Source organism: Mizuhopecten yessoensis, unplaced genomic scaffold, assembly GCF_002113885.1.
Source record: "Mizuhopecten yessoensis strain PY_sf001 unplaced genomic scaffold, ASM211388v2 scaffold1633, whole genome shotgun sequence".
NCBI classification, from domain to species: Eukaryota; Metazoa; Mollusca; class Bivalvia; order Pectinida; family Pectinidae; genus Mizuhopecten; species Mizuhopecten yessoensis.
Window position 1 is genome coordinate 17,637 of NW_018404144.1, and position 4,348 is coordinate 21,984.

A 4,348-nucleotide genomic window follows, 5' to 3' on the forward strand; every position below is an offset into this window, starting at 1 on the left:
CGTACTACCATCCATATCCTATGACCAGTCAGATACTACCATCCATATCCTGTGACCAGTATGGTTTCCTGGAACGAAAATGCAAATGTTTATCCTGCAAATTAATCGAATCAGACCTCATTCTTATCATTAATACTTTTTATATCAAATGACATAGTTGATGATTTGGTAACACATATAATTAAGCTAATGTGTTTTAGCATAAACATGCATCAATATATATCATAGCATGTCTGTATATCATGTATTTGTATGTATATATATATATGTCGGTTAAATTGTGCAGTGCCAAGGTTATTTTAATACACTAAGTATGCCCATGCACTTATTTATGTACAATTTGTTGCTAATCATTTCTTTTTCTTAGTACCCACATATGCATGTTAACACACTAGGTACTATGTTCATGGTGGTTGTTTGATTCGTCAGTAGGCTTGCCTCCCATCCCAACCCCTACATACACATTTTCCAATATTTTGCTATAAGGATAGTCATAAGGATACGGACATGCCTCGTTTGTATCTGATTCCAAAACTTCACAAGAGTTCTCATAAGCAACATTTTATCACTGGCTCTTCAAGGACCTCAACCAAGCCTTTATCCCAAATCCTCACCTTCATTCTCAGTACCATTAAATCAGTGTTGCAGTCGTATTGTGATACTGTCTACTATAAAGAGGTGGATTTTGAACATCATTTTCTCAAAAATGTTTTCTCTTTCAAAACTTTTGTTTTTTCCCATTCGTTACACTACCTTTTCTCATACCCAACTGCAAGAACGCCTACGTTCTCTTGTTATGAGAGTTTTCTTTTCAAAGAAAGTATGGCGAAGTAAACATGTGTTTGTAAAATAGTTTGTAGCATATTATTCTGCGAAAAATACGACAAAGACAAAATTGAACAATATCTTTGTCGGTGGTAAGATTGTCCAGCAGACTGTAGTCATTCCTTTCTTGTGCCTCTATTCTGGTCGATTTGTTTCGGTTGAGCTTATCAGGACTTGTAAGAAAAAAATAGACAAGTCCTCAAATTTCACATTCTGATATATCGACAATATGCTATCAAAGAATAACAAGAAATCCATAGACCACATTGACCGTACCATCTATTTATTTTACCCTCCAGAGCTTGAAAAAAGGCATCGCAGACCCTTCTACTTCAGCCGCTTTTATCGTTCTTTACTTACAACATGACCAACAGTGACGGCTACTACTAAGATATACGATTATTGGAACACTATCGACTCTACGATCGTAAAGTTCCCCTTTTTGGATAGCAACATCCCTGCTTCTCTACCTACGGTGTTGACATGTCGCGGTCGCTTGGGTAGTTAAGAGCTGGCTACGAATATCACGACCTCCGCGATAGATGTCGACTGCTTACGGACAAACTGACAATACAGGGTTTCCAGAGATCAGGTTGATGAAGACTAGTACTATGGACAATGTGTATGATCGCCATCAGGATCTCGCAAAATAAATATGTATTTCTTTGCGTGATTCGAAGGTCGATGTTTTTTTTATTATGTTCATGAAAGACCCTTGTGGTTTGGTTGTCACTATCCTCGATGAGAGGACGTGACATTCCTTGGATTCGACCTAGATTTACATCGCGGGTGTAATCGATGAAGTAGAAGACGCTCCCCCTTCCGGAACACCTGGTCTTATTCCTCTTGTACCTTTCGACGGTCTACATGTAAATCATTCATTCAATCATATTTTGAACCTTATTTTATGGATTTTTAATTCGAATCGTTGTTTTGTTGACATTCAGGTATAATGATTTGGGCCAATCACTATTAACAAAAATGATTTCTGAAAGTGTTTTTCTGTTCTTGTAAATCGATTTTGACATTTTGCTTCTATTTCTAGCAATTCAGGCGTCAGTTAAGTACTATGACTGGAGGACGAGGAGACATGATCGGTTTGGGGCTATCGGACGAGGAGAAGCAAGAAGACGAGACATCGGAAGGGGAGGCAACTAAGGAAAACGGCGAGAAAAAGAGCAAGAAAAGGGATAAATCTAAGAAACAGGAGCAGCCGATAAAACCGCCTTTCAACTTTGACCTTGCTGAGTTTCTTGCAGACTATTTTTCCAAAGAAAAAACAACAAAAAACTCTGATAATAGATCACAGCAGCAGACCACCACGTGGAAAAATCGACGTAAACAGAGGAAAGGGAAACACTGCACAGGATATGAAATTTGAAGCAAAAAGAGGAAAGACAACATGTGTACAAGATGCCCCTTCTATTGTGTGACATGAGACGGCCCTAACTATTTTGTCTTCCACTTCCTCGCCCTCGTTATATATTCTACTATAATACATGCACGTTAGCCGATTATTTATTTAACACAACCATCTGCATGCTTTGGATACTGTATCACAATGCGCAATGGCATAACTTGACATGACCTCTAATAATACTGTAGGTATGGTCTTACAGAAACAGTTTCAATTACTCCGTTTGCTGTAAGTCAAGCATGGCCCTTTGATATTAGAATACCTGCAATAGAGGTTCACCATAAAAAGCAATGTCGTCTGCCAGGCATCATTAGAAGAGAATCAGTTGTAGTCTGGCATACATTGTTAAGGCACGGTAAATATTATGATTATCTTCATATTTGAAACAAATTGGGTATCGCCTACATTGCACATGCATTTGATTCATACTACAGAGTTTTGACCATTATAATTGACAAAGACTTTGATGACATGCAATTTTCCGATTTTATCTGTGTCAATATAAACTCCGTTATAATTACTGTGCTTGTCGTAGGTTGGATCGTTGGTTGACTGTCGTCGAGTTATTGTTTTTACATACATTGTATATTCATATGCTCCTCTGACATCAAGACGATTTTCGATGTACCCTACAGTTTTTGTAACCAACAACCTTGTGAAAGCATTACATCCATGCATGAATACAGCATATGTCGCCATTGAAGCTGTACATTATTATCTGGAGAGCGGCTCGAGACTGTCGTTGGCAGGTGGCTTTGTCAACAAGACAGTAGGACAGGTAACCGGATATACGGCTGGGACTACAGGTGCGGTGAAGGTAGAACTGTATATGGTTCCAAAAATGTAAAACAGATTAGGATTTTTGACATTTCAATTAAGACTCACAATCTTAAATAGATAGAGAAATAAAATGAAAAAATAAATAATTACGAAAACGAATTCAACTTTTTCATATTCTTGATATTTACCTGTTGAAAATATCAAAGTTTAAATAAAAAAAAGAAGAAAAAAAAGCTTTTTAAATTTAAACTGTGAAGGGTTAAACCGTTCGATCGCTTCCATAACACAACCATCTTGATTACTGTATTTTTTATTATATGTGTAATATTTTTCATTGTGAGTTTATTTGCCTCATGATGTCGAAGATATTATTTTTTGCAGATTTTTTTTTGTATATACAATGTTTGTTAATAGAATGATAAGGATTTGTAATTGATATATTTCATATTCACCTATATCTTGCATCCGAGGACAAGGTAACATCCACTCACCATACAGGTATCTGTATATAATAACGTTTCTGCTGCACGTACCTACGTACAGTAGAAACTATAATCACGTTACTGTTATATAAATAGTCCTCTACTTACGGCTAGCATATCGTAACTTATAAGCTAGCCGGACAATATAAGTTGATTACAATACCATCCCCAGTGAATTCTGGGAGATACCGGCATGCTCAGCCTCTTTTCCGATTTGGGCGCGAGACGGACAAGACGTGCTTTTGGGAGTCCCTTATTAACAAGGTAAATAACTTCTATTTTGATCGCATGCTATTGATATGCCGCAGAGGGCATTAATATGTTATTGTCAGCGAATGCCGATGAGGGCATTTTTAATAACGTAGCGAGTATGCCGCAGAGGGCATTATAATTTAAGACTGCCGATGAGGGCATTTTTAGTAATAGTTAATTGCATGAGATGATTATGCCGCAGAGGGCATTATTATTATTATCATTATCAGTGAACGCCGATGAGGGCTTTGTGTTTGAGTAAATGCCATGTTGGTTGCGCATAAAACACTGAATACCGATGAGGGTATTTGTGTTAAAGCTAAATAATAAGACACACGAGGTGTTACGCGCTGAAGAGAGCAAGCGTATCCTATATGAGTGATCTGAAGGACTTTTGGTCGTAATGTTGATTGATCTGAGAAGCATGTGACAATGTATAGACTTGTGTAGGTCTGTTATATTACGTAAGGGCACGGCTAGCTTGCGGTGGATCTATATAATAAATAATGCGAGAGGATATAATGAGAATATATTGTGATATAAAAGAGATGTTATCTATAATTTGCGGTTGTTTGTTGTAATTCAGAATGAA

The 4,348-nt window shown here is 37.2% G+C and overlaps 1 protein-coding gene across 1 annotated transcript in view; it reads left to right on the forward strand.

Annotated features, from left to right (window-relative positions):
- The window catches only part of LOC110466259, a 21,080-nt gene extending 17,041 nt beyond the window's left edge, over positions 1 to 4,039 (forward strand). The window contains exon 2 of the mRNA XM_021522663.1: positions 1,871 to 4,039. Within this exon, the coding sequence (XP_021378338.1) occupies positions 1,871 to 2,206 (336 nt within the window). The 3' untranslated portion in view covers positions 2,207 to 4,039. The remainder of the gene's footprint in view (positions 1 to 1,870) is intronic.
- Positions 4,040 to 4,348: the final 309 nt, after the last annotated feature.